This window comes from Phoenix dactylifera, chromosome 17, assembly GCF_009389715.1.
Source record: "Phoenix dactylifera cultivar Barhee BC4 chromosome 17, palm_55x_up_171113_PBpolish2nd_filt_p, whole genome shotgun sequence".
Classification (NCBI taxonomy): domain Eukaryota; kingdom Viridiplantae; phylum Streptophyta; class Magnoliopsida; order Arecales; family Arecaceae; genus Phoenix; species Phoenix dactylifera.
This window is the reverse complement of record NC_052408.1, coordinates 1,938,709-1,955,767: the sequence shown is the minus strand read 5'-3', so window position 1 is coordinate 1,955,767 and position 17,059 is coordinate 1,938,709. Positions and strand designations below refer to the sequence as shown.

General features: G+C 38.9%; 1 protein-coding gene across 4 annotated transcripts; it reads left to right on the top strand.

Annotated features, from left to right (window-relative positions):
- Positions 1-15,307, top strand: LOC113461045. Of its 4 annotated transcripts, none has more exons than XM_039114713.1 (3): positions 1-12,480; positions 12,677-12,764; positions 13,744-15,307. In XM_039114713.1, exon 1 carries the CDS (start codon positions 759-761, stop codon positions 2,772-2,774), a length of 2,016 nt encoding a protein of 671 aa, XP_038970641.1. In that variant the 5' UTR covers positions 1-758; the 3' UTR covers positions 2,775-12,480; positions 12,677-12,764; positions 13,744-15,307. The 4 variants fall into 4 exon arrangements, with proteins under 4 accessions (XP_038970641.1, XP_038970639.1, XP_038970638.1 ...); XM_039114711.1 differs by having other exon boundaries at positions 12,609-12,764; XM_039114710.1 differs by having other exon boundaries at positions 12,609-13,101.
- Positions 15,308-17,059: the final 1,752 nt, after the last annotated feature.

Sequence of the window (17,059 nt, the reverse complement as noted above, 5' to 3'; positions counted from 1 at the left end):
CCCCCCCCGGTGTTTCCCTCAGATCTACTCTCAAACACACAGAGGGATCCGAAGCCATCCAGAAGCTTCGGGTCCCATCGTGTGCTTTTGATTTCGGGCGAGCGGGCCGACCCCAGCCTTCGGCCCGTTATCAAGCAAGCTCTTTTGGCCCATTATCTCGTGGGCCTGGTTTTCCAACTCTACAATTGGATCCAGACCCTGCAACGTGTTGGGCTTCCACAACGATACCCGCAGTTGGCCGTCTTCCAGCAGCATCTTCTACAAATCATCGGGCTCCGGTTCTGCACTCTGACATCCAAACTCATCCACTGATTCAGATCTGTAAGAAGAGGTCGTACCTTTCCTCTAAATAATTTTTCAGCCTTTCCCTATAAACTAGTTTATCTTAAGATTATTATTGTTTTCACTTCATGTTGTCAGTTTGAGATAGGACTTTAATTTTATAAAAGCCTATGCCCCTTGAAAACACACATTGAGCTTTACAAATTATTTTCAAATCCTCGAAAGGCAACTAGAAAATTTTACTTGAATCTGGTGAAACCCAAATCAATTTGAAAGACCCCACTTTCATTAGATTAACCTGCAAAGATTTTGCATGATCCAAACCAAGGATAGCAGTACCTAAGGTCCTGATATTTTGTTATCACCTGTGCTAATTCGAAGGTAACCGAGACCATGTCAAAAGTCGTCTTTTATTCAAGATTGTTGATTTTATTCTGAATGTTAATTATATATCTAGGATTTTTGAATTCTAGAGTATGACAACTTGCAGCGGTACATCTTACTCACATGAGATGTCGACCAACCCAAACCAACAGGTGTTAGATGCCATAGCAGCATTAGAAACCAGATTAGGGGCAAGAATCATTGACCTTGAAACTAGGCTGAACACTCGCTTGACTATGGCTGAAAATTCAATCACCAACCTCCAAGTTACTCACAATGATGGAGAGTCTGAACTTGGTGAGTTTGAACCGCCCCGCCCCAGAGGCCTTGGGCCACAACACCAAAGGGACTATCTAAGAGCACGTGAGACACCAGATGAGCATGTAATGCGCAGTATTAAGATCGATGCACCAAGTTATGATGGTCGTCTTGACCCAAAAGTCTTCATTGACTGGCTCGCTGATATGGACCATTACTTTGAATGGTATAGCCTGTCTGAAGATCGCAGAGTTCGTTTTGCAAAAATGAAGCTCACTGGTCCCGCAAAGTTGCATTGGAACACAATAGAAAATATGCTTGCTAGAGCTAGACAACCCCCTGTGGTACAATGGGATGAGATGAAGGAGAAGTTAAAAGAAAAATATCTCCCAACATCCTATAAGAGTCGTCTGTTAGATCAGTGGCAACGACTGATTCAAGGAAACAAACCTGCGTCTAAGTACATCGCTCGCTTTGATGAGTTCTTCATGCGATGTGATGCACGTGAGAGCGTGGAGTTGACCCTTTCTAGGTTTAGGTCCAGATTGCGAGATGATCTACAAAAAGAGCTTATTCTACGCGAGGTCAATTCATTAGAACATGCCTATCAACTTGTCCAAGACATTGAGCGTTATACTAATAAGACAACCTTTAGGCGATTCGATCTTAAGGAGACCAATTATAAGTTCACCCACGGTAGTCAAACTAATACTTGGAGTAAGCCTAATATTAGAAATCAAGCGACCGAGTCCCCAAAAATTAATGATCAAAAGAATAAGGGAATTTTAAGTGAACCACCCAAAATTTCTCGAGATCAGTGTTACAGATGTTTTGGTTTTGGGCATAGAGCTAGTCAATGTCCTACTAAGAAAACACTGGTCATCGAAGAAGATAGAAATGATGAAGAGAATGAGTTGGTCCATGAACCAGAGATAGACCCTGAAGAGTCAGATGAAGGTGAGGAATCCGGCTCACTTGAGGGTTCCACTCCTTTAGGCGTAGTTAGGTGTGTCCTTATACAACCTAAGCAAGAAGATGATGACTGGAGACGTCGATCCATATTTCACACTTATATCAAATGTGGCGAATATAGCTGTAAGGTTATCATCGACAGTGGGAGTAGTGTCAATGTTGTATCCACAAGAACTGTCAAGAAGCTACAGTTAAAGACAGTGCCTCATCCTAACCCTTATAATGTGTCTTGGGTGGATAAAACTGCTATACCAGTCACTGAGCGTTGTCTAGTCCAAATCAACTTTTCTGAATATAATGATAAGGTCTGGTGTGATGTTATTCCAATGGACGTTGGACACATCATCCTTGGTAGACCGTGGCTTTATGATTTGGATGTGACCATTTATGGCAAATCCAATTCCTGTTCTTTTGTTCACCAAGGAAAGAAAATTCGACTAAACCCTTTACCTCCTAGACCTTCTATTGCTGGAAAGAAGGATGTGAAGGTTGAAAAGCGCCTTCACATCATTAGTCCTAAGGAATTTGAGAAAGCAGCAGCCCAAGAATCCATAATCATTGTGTTAGTGTCCAAAGAAGTTGTTCCTGATTTTCAAGTAGATTTTCCAAAGGAAGTTCGTCAAGTTCTGGAAGAATTTAAGGATCTCTTTTCTGAGGACCTTCCTGATGAGCTTCCTCCTATGCGTGACATTCAGCACGCCATAGACTTGGTTCCAGGGGCGACTCTCCCGAACTTGCCTCATTATAGACTCAATCCGATTGAACATGCTGAATTGAAACGGCAAGTTGATGAACTATTCCAAAAAAGGTTCATCCGAGAAAGTCTTAGCCCGTGTGCGGTGCCTGTGCTTCTAACGCCCAAAAAAGACGGCACTTAGAGAATGTGTGTGGATAGCAGGGTAATTAATAAGATAACGGTTAAATATCGATTTTCAATACCACGATTGGATGACATGCTTGACATGATGGCAGGTGCCACTATCTTCTCCAAAATTGACCTTAAGAGTGGTTACTACCAAATCCGTATCCGCCCTGGTGATGAATGGAAAACAGCTTTCAAGACCAAGGATGGGTTATATGAGTGGCTAGTCATGCCCTTTGGGTTGACAAATGCACCTAGCACATTTATGCGAATTATGACCCAAGTATTAAGACCTTTCATGGGAAAATTCCTTGTAGTCTATTTTGATGATATCTTAATATATAGCAAAAACAAGGAACAACACCTTGAGCACCTACGTTTGGTCTGTAATTCACTAAGGAAAGAAAGTCTATATGCAAACCTTAAGAAGTGTTCATTTATGACTGATCGTGTAATCTTCTTAGGGTTTGTTGTGTCTTCTGAGGGTGTTTCAGCAGACCCACAGAAGATCCAAGCTATTCTTGAATGGCCTGAACCCACTACATTATTTGAGGTGCGAAGCTTCCACGGCCTAGCTACCTTTTATAGGAGGTTCATTAAGAATTTTAGTACGATCACTGCACCGATTACGGATTGTATCCGAAAAGGTGAATTTCATTGGACCGTTGCGGCCTCAAGGGCATTCCAAGAGATCAAGACTAGAATGACTGAAGCTTCGGTAATGCGTCTTCCAGATTTTACTAAAGTTTTTGAAGTCTCTTGTGACGCATCTGGTCTAGGTATAGGTGGAGTCTTAAGCCAAGAAAGACATCCTATCGCATACTTCAGTGAGAAGCTGAATAATGCCAAACGAAAATATTCCACCTATGACAAATAATTTTATGCAGTTGTACAAGCGCTGCGTCACTGGCGTCACTATTTGTTACCTCAAGAGTTCGTATTATAGTCCAATCATGAAGCTTTGAGGTACTTGAATTCTCAGAAACGATTGAGTTTACGACACGGAAAGTGGGCTGAATTTCTTCAAGAACACACCTTCGTGTTATGTCATAAAGCAGGAATTGACAACAAGGCAGCTGATGCCCTAAGCCGACGTGTCGCATTACTTTTGTCAGTAAGCATAAAGGTTACTGGATTTGATCGTATGATTGCCGATTATGCAACTTGTCCAGACTTCGCTGAGATCTATGCTAGTGTTTTAGAAAGTCACACCAGGGACAATAGTGACTACCTTGTGGTTGATGCTTTTCTGTTCCGAGGAAACAAGCTGTGTATCCCTCAAACATCCCTTAGAGATTTTCTTATTTGGGAACTCCATGCGGGAGGAATAGCTGGCCATTTTGGTAGAAATAAGACCATTGATATGGTCGAACAAAGATTTTATTGGCCTAGTTTAAAACGGGATGTTGCAAAAATTGTTAGTCAGTGTCGTACTTGTCATCTATCCAAACAGCGCAAACAAAACACTGGCTTATATACCCCCCTTCCTGTCCCAGATCGTCCTTGGCAGGATATTAGTATAGATTTTGTGCTAGGGTTGCCAAAGACTAGAAGTAAGCATGATTCCATTCTCGTGGTAGTGGATCGGTTCTCTAAAATGGCACATTTTCTGCCCACTTCCAAGACTTCTGACGCCTCCAAAGTTGCGAGGATCATCTTTGATGAGGTCGTTAGACTCCACGGGCTTCCAAAATCGATAGTGACTGATAGAGATGTCAAATTTGTTAGTTATTTTTGGAAGACCCTCTGAAATTTCATGGGTACAAAGCTTAAATATTCCACAGCCTATCACCCTCAGACAGATGGGCAAACTGAGGTGGTCAACCGCAGCCTAGGAAACCTTCTACGATGTTTAGTGGGTGACCACCCGGGTAATTGGGATCTTCTCATATCCACAGCTGAATTTGCCTACAATAGCTCTGTGAACAGGACCTCTGGTTTGAGCCCTTTCGAAATTGTCTTAGGCTATGTTCCGCGAAAACCTGTTGATCTTATCCCAGTAGCACCTAACAATAGAATCTCTGAGACCGCTGAGTCCTTTGCGCAACACATGCAAAATTTACATAAAGAGATTAATAAGAAAATTGAAATCAATAATGCGAGATATAAAATGGCCGTTGACTTACGTCGACGTTATCAAGAATTTCGATGGGTGATGATGTAATGATCAGAATCAGACCTGAACGGTTTCCACCAGGAACCGTTAGGAAATTGCACGCCCAAAGTATGGGTCCATACAAAATTCTGAAACGGGTTGGATCTAATGCATATGTGGTCCACGTGATTTTGGGATTAATCCAGTTTTTAATGTAGAAGACTTAGTTGCCTACCGAGGTCCGACAACTATTCCTGCCGACCCATTCAATGAGCCTGACACTGACCTCACATCCAACTTTGAGACCATATCTCCTGCTCCTGCCTTGCCTCCTGTACCTATTTCTCCGCAGATCACAGACACAGTGGAACAGATTTTGGATGATCAGATTGTCAGTACACAGAACGGTGGTTATCAGTGATATTTGGTCAGATGGCATGGTCGACCTCCGTCAGATGATACTTGGATTAGCAGAGATGAGCTTCAGCGACTTGCTTCAGACCTGTTGGAGCATTATCAGACATCCGTTTCGCTAGAGGCGAACTCCTCTCAGCTGAGGGGAGTTGGTGAGACACAGACTACCGTTTCCAGCATGTGTATAGGCGTCGCCGGCGTGCATAGCACTTTGGCCGCCCTAGTTTTATTTTCTTGTGTATTTTCGTTTATTTATTATGTATTTTCGTCCTTGTTAGTTGTTGACTTGTTATGACTGTATTTAGCTATTGTAGTGATCCATGATGTTGTGGGGATCATGGGTAGTTATATGATCATTTGTGGGAATCATGGGTAGTTACATAGGGGGCTATATATGAAACCCTCATTTCTATTGTTGTGGTTAGAATATTTTGATTAAAAAAAAAAACGTTGCTTTGGCAACTGGTGGATTCCAGAACTCCTCTCTCCTCCTTTCCCCTTCTTATTTTCTCCTCTAAATCATCTGTCCCGCATCAGCTTTGTTGCTGCTTGAGGTGAGGTGCTTCATGTTTTTGTAAAACATAGAATGGTGAATCAGATTTTTTGAAACACAGAATACACTCACTTGAAATGAAAATAATCTACACATTGTAAAAATGCTTATTTTAGTTTCTGGAGTAATTCAACAAAAAACTAGTACAATTGCCGAATCAATGCATTACTAGGAGCAACATGTAATAAGATTGTTAACTATTGTGCAAGGGTTCCATATTATGAGGTTCAAAAGAGTTTTCATACCGCAGAAAAACATGTTCATAGTTTTCCAAGGTTGACTTTGAAAATTGAGCATGACTATTTATGGAAAATTGATAGCACTTTTTAGATCAAGGATAATATGTTGAAGTAAGTTGTATATCCAACATGCTTTGATTTGTTTCAAATTATTGAGTTCTAGAAGATAAATTCTATGGTAATATCATGGTTAACGAGATACCTGAGGCTATCTTAATAAAGCATCAGAGAGCTCAATAAGTTCTTCATATTTTGTTAAGCACTGCTCTTCAGGCAATTTTGATTAGTCATATCTTCTCTCCCAGTCTTGGTGGCAAGGACACCAATTGTCAAGCCTTGTCCTGTTAATTTTCAATCAGAGGATAAGCTCAGGGTTGATAAATTTATGTATATATGTTAAAGAGTAAGGCAGTGTTGATCCACATTATTCTCTGACTTATGCAGTACCAAATGATTCCCAGTTTGCATGTTTGTTTTAGATTTCTTTTGTGGGTTATTAAATTTGCAACTGCATTCCCCTATTAATCTTGAAGTGACTTCTATTTTCATTTGGTGCATCAAGACAACAAAACTCTGATGCTTATAAATGGGAAGCAAAATTCATTTATGTGGTCAATCCAAGCTTTGCAAAGCTGTTTGTTGTAACTTTTTTCTTGAGAAGTGAATTATCAATCAATTAGGAATTCATAGAAAATCTTCTTATTTGCTAGATCATCTGGGAGACACTCTGCAGTGTGGAAGATAGATTCTACTACTGATGCACTCATATAGGGAATCCATCTTTTCTGTATATCACTCCCTTTATAATGCTAGAAAAACTGCATTCTCAGCAGCTATGACCATACCTGCTCCAGATGGTGATTCCAGTTGGCTTCTTATTATATGACTTTTTTAAGGTGATAATCGGTGAGAATAAAGACATTTGACAAATATTGTGTACACAATATGCTTATGGAAACTGTTATGGGGATCTGCAAGCATGTAGGCTAGTGAGCTACTACTTACTCTCTCCTAACCTGGAGCCAATAGTGGTGCTCCTGTCATTTTGATTTATTAAAAATAAAAAATTCTGCTACTAAGAATGACTAGCTTCATGATTGATCTTTTCCTGTCTGAAATGTCTTCATGGTATGTGGAACTACTGTTCTTGCTAACAGCAGTCTGACTTTACTTTTGTTGCCCTTGTTCAAGTACCATAATCTTTTGGGTGCACACATAATGCAATGCATGCCAGTGATTTTTTGGCAGGCTGTTTAGGTTGTTATTTACAACCGGTTTGCAATTATGAATTTGTTTGTTCTGGACATATTCTAGATTATTGCAATTATTGTCTAAAATCATGCTGCAGTTATGCTGCTGAGCATTTTGGAACATCATAGTATCTTTCTTCCCCTGCATTAGGTATATGGCCCTAACTTTTTCTGGGCTATTACATTACAACAATTACTGTTTGGAACTTTAAATATAGTTACATTCTAGTGTAAAGAACAGAAGTCGTATTTGTTATGTTTTATGTAGCCTATTGAATTTGTGAGTATCGTCTTAGAAATATATTAATTTATCTAGCTGAAAGTTTTATTTAACTTTGGAAAGATGACAAAGATAACATAAACTCATTAATATAATTATAAGCAAAACTATGCTTTAAACCCACTGGTTTACTCGACTAATAAGACAGATCACAAAACTTGTTTGTATTACCAAACAAATTCCTGGAATGTATCTGAGCCTTAAAAGTATCTTTGCACAAACTACGAGCTACTCTCAAATTTTCTTAGTCAATAAATTCTTTTAAATCTATCAGATGCATCAGTAGAGGACACAGCTCTTCAAGATTTTTAGTTTTATAATGGGAAGATGTTGGACTAGGTTATTTCATGAGGTGAATAAAAGATCTGAAGATTAAAAGCTAATAAAAGACCTGAAGATTAAAAGCTATGAGCCAATTGCTAGTTGAACATATTAGGCGAACTCTGTTACCCTCTCTCTCTACTCCTCTCCTCTTCTCACTCATGTTCTTTTTTTCCCTCTTCTCCTCTTCCCTCTCCCATTCTCTTTATTTCTTTCTTCTCCCATGCCCTCTCTTCTCCTATTCGCTCTTTATCTCCTTCCTTCTTGTGGCCAACTCCATGCTAGATCAATCATCAATGCTCCTCTTTCTGACCAAGATGATTGCAACCCAGAGCTGCAACCCCCACAGAGGGTTGCCATCGATCAGCCTATTCTCCGATTCCGAATCTGATCTGATCCCGACAAATGCCTGCCCTCTCTCTCTCTATTTTCTTTTCTTTTTCTTTTTCTTCTTCTTCTTCTTCTTTCTTTGTTTCTTCCTTTCTTTCTTTCTTTCCTTTTTTTTTTGCTTTGCCCCTTTTTTTACATATTAGATTAATGCAAATGAATAGATTAGGGGCTAAGGTAAGATCCTTGGGCTTTCCTAAAATGTCTCAAACTCAAAATTGACCTTGTTTTGAAACTTCAAACCAACTTTTTACCCTCATAATGACCAAACTAGGTGAAACTCAATATATAAAACTTGTAGGACCAGATACTCTCATGTCCCAAATGGACATGTATAACTGAGTAATGCCTCCCAAAAGATATTGATTTGAAAGGCCCAAAAATTCACAAAATTCTAATTCTACTAAGAATCTTGATTCACATCAAATATGCTCTTCCTTTTTCTTATTCTCAGCTGGTTCGGTGGCCCTAGCTTCAGAGGGTCGACCTGGATTGTCTGCACGACATGTTGGGGAATATGTGGGCTTCTACACCAAGCCAGATATTCATCTTGTAGGTATTCTCCCTGTCGATTCTGATAGGCACCAGCTTGGTCCAATGAGCACCATTCTCGTACATAGATGTGGGGCCCTCTTACATGGCATTTTTCTCAGAGCAATAAAAAGTGAGAAATATTGGTGAATCTAATGCTTTGTTAGGGGACTTTGAGCTCCCTCCTTCCTATTCAATGTTCCAACAAGCACACAGGGTTGAGGACCAAACAATAAGACCCAACCTGAAAGCATCCTATAGCTGCCTTTGGGACGTGGGATCTCAGGGACAATGTGGCCAACCCACATCGTGAGAGAAAGGGTCCATCTAGCCTGGAGAACAAGAAGCTAACCGTCCAAGAGTGAGTTTGAATAAAAGGATATTAGAAGGGCTGTCTCCCATGAGGTAAGGTAGCCAATATTTCTGGTTTCAATAAAGACTAATAGACTGAAGTTAGAGCAGTGCAGCCAGGTGTCCATTATCAAATCCAGTCGCTTCTGTTGTTGGAAAACTTGTATAAAATAGGCAGAAAGATACGAAGTGAGGAGGTTTAGGTTGATGATTGGAAGTTGGAAGGGATATTGGAGGCGCCCCTGTCCTACTGATTTCTGTTTTGAGATTTCACTGCTCATTACCTGCTGTCCCCCCACAAGTAAAACAAATTGATGGATTCCTGAACCTTTTGGTGGAGAGTGAATCACAATCAGTAAAATTCTATCATGATAATGCTAAATCGTAGATATGTTGAAATTCATTTTTATGTCTTTGGTTGTATCTCAGTGCAAATTATGTTGAGTCATTCAAATTGAGGATTCACTTTGCTAGTCATTGTTTATAACGTTTTACTGCAGAAAAAAAAACAAAAATTGATATTTTTTAAGTTCAGTGCAAATGTAGTGAGTGATTATAATATGGATATTGAAAAATTGAAAGCAACAGTCTGGAAGATGTCAACTGCAAGCAACAAAGCTTCATAATATCAACTTTTCTGTGTTAACTCTGATCATGATGATACTTTTGATTGAGGTGATTCATAATTTGATTGCCATTTTTCTTTTCTGAGAAAGGCTTTATGTTGCTTTACACTCTTAGTATGTTTCATTTTCTTGGTATTATAGTTTATTTTATTTAGTTATTTTTATATCTGTTTCTTTTTGTTATTTCTTTTCTAGAAATGGACTGGTCCAATGCTGGAACTATTTATCATTTTAATGCTAGAATAACCTTATCATTGTATTACCTGTCTAATTAAGTTGGCTTAGCATTGGTTGGTGTAGATAATTAGCCATTTTCATGTTGTAATTACTGTGATGGATATGGCATTTTAGAAGCCAAATTCCTTGTCAGCTGTGACAACAACATTTTGTTTCACCACCCCCAGCTGTTTGCTTGTTGGTGATTAGCAGATTCTTGTGCCATGTATATGATACTTGTCTGCTTGAAGTTCAATCATCCTGCTTCCATCTGTTTTACATGTTAATTACCTATACAACGTTGAAATATTGTTCCTGTTACTCATTGTAATTAATAAGTAACACAGCTTGAATGACTTTTTTACTTCTAGCAGTTTCTATAGATCTGCCCAGGCATTCTTTTTTACTTCTATTTCTACTTTCTAATCTTGACATGAGGCATGGAGCTATATAAAGTAAGTATGACACATCAACAAGCCAATATGCTTTCATATTGGTTCATTTTGGAATAGCAGGAAATAAATCAGACGTGCATAGCTCTGTTTTTTTTGGGGGGGTCTTGTTGATGAAGCCTTTTTTTAAGATCTTAACCAATATATGTAGATACAGACCAGGACAGAGAAATTTTTAGTCACGAAAATGATGCCCTCATTAAATTCAGTTCTCATATAACGTGAATTCGTATAGAAATATGTATTTTCCTATAGAGTTGTTACTGGTGGCTCCCCATGTATCATAACCAGATAACAATTTCCTGAATATTTCATGATATTTGAAATCATAATTAGTTGTTGCCTTCTGACACATTTTTACCCATTCGCTCTTAAATCTAATTTGCTTACATTGATAGTTATATTCATCTGAAACTCAAAATGACAATTGCTGGAAATAGCATAGGGGTTTCTTAAATCCTTATGTGATTGTTGAAAAAGGTGCTATATACTAGGTGGGGCATTAATCATCTATATAGGCAACCAAGGGCCAAGCTTGCAGCTCGGAGATTGATGATGAGTTAATTCTTGTCGTCAACCGTGCATCTGGCTAGCAGAGCAAGTTGACATATAAATGTACATGGAAAATTGATTAGTGCATAAGTTGTTGGAGGGCTTTGTTGCTTGTTGAGGTGTGCTGCCTCATGTTTTTATAAAATAATGGATGGTGCGTCAAATTTTTGAGACACATAAGATGCACATTAGAAATGAAAATGATCTAATGATTATATAGATGCTGATTTTAATGTCCGGAGGAATACTATTACCGAGTTAGTGCATTACTAGGAGCAACACTTGATTAGGTCGTCGACTATTACTTGTGGCAGGGTTCCACATTATGAGGTTCAGAGGTGTGTTTCGTACTGCAGTAAAACATGTTTATAGTTTTCCAAAAATTGAGAATGACTATTTATGGAACATGGAGAGCAGTTTTTAGAGTACAGATATAATAATTACATTGAAGTAAATTACATATTCAGCATTTTTTGCATTATTTTCAAGTTATTAACTTCTGGAAGATATATATACTACAGTAATATTGTGGTTAATAAGACGATTGAAGTTGTCTAAATAAAGCATTAGAGAACCCAATAAGTGCCTCATATTTTATTAGGGTTACTGTACTGCCTTTTAAGAAATTTTTATTAGTCACATCTTATCTCCAGACATGGTGACAAGGTATGCTGATCAACATGCCTCACCCCTTTGTTTTCAATTTCACTATATGCTCAAAGTTGCCAAATTTATGTATCTGTTTTACATTAATGTGGGGCAGTGATTATCCATTTTTTTCTCTAACGTACGCAGTTACACATGCTTCCCTGTTTGCATGTTTGTTTTTTAGATTTCTTTTGTGGGTTATTAACTATGCAACTTCATTCGCTTATTAATATGAAGGAATTCTGTTTGAGTTATATGTGGCAAACACGACAAATTATGATGCTTATCAATGGACCAGGAAAGCAGAAGTCATAAACCTGGTGAATCCAAGCTTCGTGAAGCTGTTGATTGTAACTAATCATCAATCCATTTGGATACTAATATATATATATATTTTAATTTGCAAGATCATCTGTCAGATACTCTGCATTGTAGAAGACAGATGATGCTATATAGATGCATAGTGAATCCATCTTTTCCTTATATCACTGAAATATGGTGTATGTTCTCACCCTATGCTGTTCCTAGTCATGCAATGCAAAACAGCCTTCAATTCTTGATTATGGATTGACGAAATGCTCAGCAGTTGTTATCATACGTGCTTCAAAGCAATGATTCCAGTTGGCATCATCGTTAGCAGCAGCAGGAGCAGCAGTAGTGATAGCAGCAGCAACAGTTGTCACTTAACATTTTAAGGTGATGATAGGTGGGGAACAAGGACATTTAATTCTTCTCCTTATGGACATAATATTGTGTATGAGATATGCTTATGACAGCTGTTTTTGGAGATCTAAGAGTAGCAGGCAGGTGAGCTCTTGCTACTTTTTCTCTCCTATTCTGTAGGGTAATAGCAGTGCTCTTGTCATATTGAATTATTAAGAAAGCATCTGGTCTCACTTCATGATTGCTTATTCCTTTTTGAAATGTTTTGGCAGTATTGTGATTGTGAAAGTAGTGTTCTTGCTAACAAGAAGCGGACTTCAATTCTATTGCGGTCTTTCAGGTGGCATGATCTTTTGGGTGCATACCTTCTATAATCCAATACATAACCAGCTATCTCTGAGAGGCTGTTTAGGTTCATTACAACTGAGGTTGCAGTTATAGCTTTCTTTTTCTTTTTTTTTGTTGTTGTTGTTCTGGACATTTCTATATAATTGCACTCAGACTTAAATCATGTTGCAGTTCTGCTGCTTAACGTTTTGCAACATCATTTTATCTTTTTTCCCCTATGCTTGCTAGAGTGTTCCTCAACTTTTCTGGGATATTTCATTATACTAATCATTTTTATTAATCATTGATTCTAGAGCAAAGTCAATAATGATGCACTTTCTCAGTTTGAACAATCAGTCTAATGAGTTGTTTTTTATATCTGACAGTGCTAACCTGCCCGTCTAATTCAAGCTTGTATGAACTTGTGCGATTGGCAAAGTTAGTAGTCTGAATTTTCTAGCTGGTTGGAGTTGTCTCATGTTTTTCGTGGTGTTACTTTAAATACACAAGAAATCTTATAAGCCTCAACACTTCATCGATAGGCTATGGAGCTACATGTCATTAATCTCTCTTATCACATTTTTGCTTTTTATGATATTTTTAACAACCTAAGCAGCTTACATCAAATAATTGCTTTTCTGAACAACCAAATCTTGCTTTTGAAAGAGCAGGCAAGATATATTTTTGAATTCTATTTAAACATCTGATGGAAATGTTTAGTTGTAAAAACTTAAATTTTATTCTACTTCAGAAATTGAGCTTGGTAACAAAATGTCTAACAACTACACATACAGGAAAATTAATGTCCTACCAAATTCTTTACAAATTCTTGGCCTGCAATATTGTTGGCATGCTCAGTCAGATTGCTTGCACCATGGAGTAAGCTCTCTTTCCAGGTGCATGACTGATAAGTGCTAAATAATGCGTAAATTAATCTATTTTACATAGCACTTATTATTATTTTTATACACATATTCTAAATTTAAACATAAGAAAATGTGTTCTCCTTCATCATTTCATTTTAAATAAATTATTCAAGTTTGATTTATTTTCTTAATTATTTGAGCATAATGTATGCAGGTCGAGTCAAACGCAATTGGATGATGCCTAAATCCACACTGCATCCTATCAATTTCTTTCTTTCTCTTCACATGTTCACCCATCAGAATAAGTTTCCACGTGTCCAAACTTCCTCTATTTTAGCCTCCAAAACAGAGCCATCCTTCCACGCCTCACAGCAGTCCGGATTAACCCCAGCCAACCGCAAGTTTCCTTCATTCCATTTCAAATTCCTGCATCTTCTGAGTCCCCTAGCCGTGAGCATCGTCCATGTCGCGTCCACAGATCCAGCTCCCCAGCTTAGCAAAACAGACTCCTCCATTTCCTCCCAGCATCCTCATCTTCTTCTGCTAGTTCCCAAGCTTATTTTCTCATCTCTCATCCATGGATTGAGTCAGCTATCATCCCGTTTGGAATAGCATCCCGCATCTTCAGCTCAGCCGTAAGCTTCAATCTTGCGTCCGTAAGCTTCAATCTTGTGTCCACGTCCTCGCCATCTCCTGCATCCACAGATCAAGTTTCCTTTTCTTCCGTGATTTCTTCCAAAACTTCCCAGCCGTCCGCCTGTCTCACGTCTATGATTCTCTTCTTCCATATCATCTCCAACTAAAAATCCTTCCTCCCAAACCAATCCAGCATCTCTCCAGATTGATCCCAGCCTCCGAGATCCTCTTAAACGCTCGCATCCTGCATCATCCCCTGTTCCCAGCCACATGAACTTATTCGCAGCCGAAAAAAAAAATCAAACTTTTAAACCGAACAACCCCATCATCCCAAACTGATCGATCCTTCACCCAACTGGATCAACTCCAATCTTTCTCCCGAGCTGATTGTGTCCCAAACAGCTTCATCCCGAGCGTCACGGAATTCCCAGCATCACCATAGAACACCTCGGTTCTTTCTCCTAGCATGAACAGAAGAATAACAGCAAATTAAACTTTCAAACGGCATCATCTCAAACTCATTAACATCTCAACCAGCAGTCTCCTGAGTTTCATGGATTAACAGCTTCGAACTCCATCTGTTTCCCGATGGATTATCACCTACTCCACGCGTACGGCTTCCTCTTCTTCATCCAAACTGAATCCCCTGCAAAACAGAACGTGAGTTCCGTTATCAAAATCCTCATGGGTTGCTCCCAGCCATCGGGACTAAAGCCAGCGTCTACAACACGTCTGGAGATTAAGCAATAATCTCTCAGCCTCATCCCGCTTCGATCCATCCTTATCTCAACATGGAACAGGGGAGGAGAGGGGGAGGCATGCAGCCTATAAAAGGCCCAGGCATGGAACAAAGAAGGCATTCGGCTGACCCATGATTCTCACCCACTCTATCTCACCGCATCATTCATTCTTATCTGGGAGTTCCCACCGAAGCTAGAGAAGGGAGGAGACACAGGAGAGAGGAAGGAAGTCGTGATGGAAGCCTTCTCCACTGCTCCTGCCGTCCAGAATCCCATGGAAGGCTGAGCTCTGCACTAGGGTGGGATGCAGCCCTAACAAAGGGACAAGGATTTTGTATATTTAATTTTCTGATCTTGGAGTCGTATGAACTTAATGCTTTTAATGAATATCTTCTTTTATCTCATATTTAATTTCTGTGATGTTAAATGTGACGTTTATACAACTGGTTTTCATGGTCACTAAGTAAATATAAAGATCATCTATGCTTTAGGAAGATGCAGTGTCCTACCATATTAGTTTAGAGTAGACATTTCATGTCAACTAAAAATGGATGTTCCTAAATTACTTTTGTGACATTTTATTTGAATACTTATTCGGCTTGTAGCTAATGTGCATGTTAACCCAAGAATAAATTAAAATACAATTAATTCTTGTTGCCATGTTAGTGGTGAATTTCTTGCCCTAGGTTCTTCTACTTATATCATTTTCAATTGCATTTCTTATTAAATTACTTAGTTTAATAGTTGCTACAAACTCTCCCTTTTACATATTTTTACGGAAACAATCATACCCCAATCCTGTAGATCGATATATGTAATCACTATCCTACAAGGTACATGCTATTGCGTGGTTTTAAAACTGACTATCAATTTTTGACGTCGTTGCCGGAGATTGCTAGCACGGCTGCTTTTTTTTTGTTTATTTATTTATTTTTTTTAGCGATTGGATACATCTACTTTCTTATATTGCCATATTTTTGAGATGTACTAATCATTATTTGTTTTGTTAGGATTATCGAAAAAAAAATGAAAGAAGGAAAGAATTTTAGACGACTAAAGGACACATACTGAAGAGGTTTGATCAATTAGCTTGCTGAATTTTTGCTTGGTAACCTCTAAAGCTCTCTCGACTTTATTTTTCGCGCATCAGCTTGCAAACGTAGTAGGAAAGCTCGGCACATACGTCTCGGCATATGTGTGTCTAGTCTGTCGCCCCCTTTAAACTACGAGTGCTCGAATAGATATTATTTAGGTTGCTCATGCATTTGAATCCTTGTTGTGATTGTTTGATTTAATTTGAGTAAAGCGTGTATGATTGCTTGATATACCACTTAATATATCACGCACATAGTAAGGGTAATCACCCCAACAAGATAAGAACTGGATTTCATCACCAGATTCTTGCCCAAATTAGGTAAACCAATTCTCACATGGTCATCACTTTAGTTAAAATCAATTAGACGTTGGCCCCTGGAGACATTTGAGCTCAATAGGACGAAGATCACCGAAAGTTGCACCAATTTCGCTCTATTGCTCAGTTGATGTCTAGGCAAGCTTTGTCCCTCTAAGGGAGACAGTTCATCTATTCGAGGCAAGTGGTTTTTAAGTGAGACCTTTGCGAACGCATCGTGACCCCCCACTTACCTGGGAGCTTACCTGGTCAACTCAGTTCATTAGACCGGATTGGAGGCTTAGGTGCCCTTTTCAAACCAGTTAGGAGCTATCTAGTGATTTTAAGGCAAACACAAGGATTTGATGTATTTTTTTTATTGCACGCTTGACTGCGCCCAATTAATCAGAAGAGTTTAATGTATGCAAGGGTGTCGTCATAGATCTCCTGAACTAGTACCTTTTGATCTTGAAATAGAGCATTCTATTAGGGCCCTTCGAGCCGAAATCCGCACATATAGAATCATAGGATCTGCTCCACCAGATAAGATGGCTGAAGAACAACCCAAGCTGTTAAAAGAGTACTTCACTCCTTCTATTTATACCTCTTCATCTTGTATTCGACTACCTGATACCACTGCTGCTGTACAATTTAAAATTAAGTCTAGTATCATCCAAATGCTTCCCTCTTTTTATGGACTCAACAATGAAGACCCATACAAACATTTAGATGAGTTCCTTGAGATCTGCACGACTGTCAAAATT

What these genes read in the sequence shown, in the direction of transcription:
- LOC113461045 (XM_039114713.1), top strand. Translation starts at nt 759, where the DNA reads ATGACAACTTGCAGCGGTACATCTTACTCACATGAGATGTCGACCAAC.